The sequence below is a fragment of the Zerene cesonia genome, chromosome 16 (assembly GCF_012273895.1).
Source record: "Zerene cesonia ecotype Mississippi chromosome 16, Zerene_cesonia_1.1, whole genome shotgun sequence".
Classification (NCBI taxonomy): Eukaryota; Metazoa; Arthropoda; class Insecta; order Lepidoptera; family Pieridae; genus Zerene; species Zerene cesonia.
The window spans coordinates 9,169,601-9,171,056 of record NC_052117.1 but is presented as its reverse complement, the minus strand read 5'-3'; the positions used below and the strand labels follow the sequence as shown (position 1 = coordinate 9,171,056).

General features: G+C 44.6%; 1 protein-coding gene across 1 annotated transcript in view; it reads left to right on the top strand.

The window, feature by feature from the left end:
* The window catches only part of LOC119833085 (potassium voltage-gated channel protein eag-like), a 44,505-nt gene extending 43,770 nt beyond the window's left edge, over positions 1-735 (top strand). The window contains exons 6-7 of the mRNA XM_038356958.1: positions 22-344; positions 730-735. Of these exons, the coding sequence (XP_038212886.1) occupies positions 22-344; positions 730-735 (329 nt within the window). The remainder of the gene's footprint in view (positions 1-21; positions 345-729) is intronic.
* The last annotated feature ends 721 nt before the right edge of the window (positions 736-1,456 follow it).

The following is a 1,456-nucleotide window of genomic DNA, read 5'->3' as shown; positions in this document are numbered from 1 at the left end:
CCCCGCTCGCGCCCGCCGCAGGCTCGTCGGACGCCGAGCGCGGCGCCGGCGCGGCGGCGGCGGGGGAGGGCGCGGCGGGGGTGGCGGGGGCGCCGGGCGCAGCGGGCGCGGAGACGGCGAGCGCGGGGGTGCCTCGGGGCGCGGCGGCCCGCGGCAAGTGGGGCCGGCTGCTGGCGGGCGGCTCGCTGGACGCGGGCGAGGCGCCGCGCGCCGCCTTCAGCCGCTCACTGAGCGCGCGGGACCGCAGCGCGCCGCTCGACGCCGCCGCCAGCGCCGCCAGCGTCGCCTCGGCCGCCACGCCCACCACCGCCGTGTCCACGCTAGCACCTACGCTCACACTGAAAGTAATGAAACTGTCGCTAATTTCTATTGTACTTTTTTATTTGGAAATAATATTTATATGCAATGTCTTTGTGACCATAATGAAAATATTAATTTGCTAGGACCTTTTACGCGGCAAAATTCGCTCAGTAGACGTCTACGTTTACCTTCCTGCAAGATTTCCAATTTGATACACAAAAAATTAAGGATTTCTACAGCCGTGTGAGACATCTTTACCGCGCCCTATTATAGAATCTGTTCACATATGGTGGAATTGACACAAATAGAACTAAAAACATATAGAAAAATTATTACATTGCCGTGTGCATTTCTAAATTAGTGAGCACATCATGCATATTGTAGCTACTTATGATAATTAGATAACACTCAAATTTTCGACCAACGCAGAGTTAACCTTAGTTCTAGCTGAGATTAGAGAACCTGAGAAAATATCAAAGTTAAACCTCATACATAGACCTGTATAAAGGAGAATTTCGACCGACATTTGATCGACAATATGATAATTTAAAGGACTTCCTGCTTTCCAACCGGCTACTAAGACAAAGTTCAAGTTTGGAAGACAATCTTTGTTCGTAGGACACCAACGTTTTGCAATTGTTGTTAATGTAAGACAATTGATATAAAAGTCGTTTCTGAATTCTTTCCAATCTATTTGAATGTACAACATAGCTTGAAGACCAAACGCAACTATTGTACTCTAAAACACTTTTAACAATGCAGTTGTAAATGGGAATCACAACGAATGGGTCTTTTAAAGATCTTATCTGCCTCGAAATGAAACCGCAAAGACTGGAAGATTTACTTATTATTATATTCATATGATCTCTAAAACTGAGTGAACTGTCTAATATGACTGCTAAATCTCTAATAGATGGCTACGTCTTAAAAGATATGCTAGAGGTACGATGTTCTTCTTTTTTGTAAAATTAATACAATGACATTTTTTTTCATTTAATATCACTCTATTCCAAGAACACCAATTGTCGACATGATAATACACATATAATTATTTTTGCAGAATATTCTTATCGTCTTCGCATTGAACTCTCATATACAATTTTAAATCGTTCGCGTACATTTTAGACTTACATTTTAGGCTATTGGCAAGATCGTT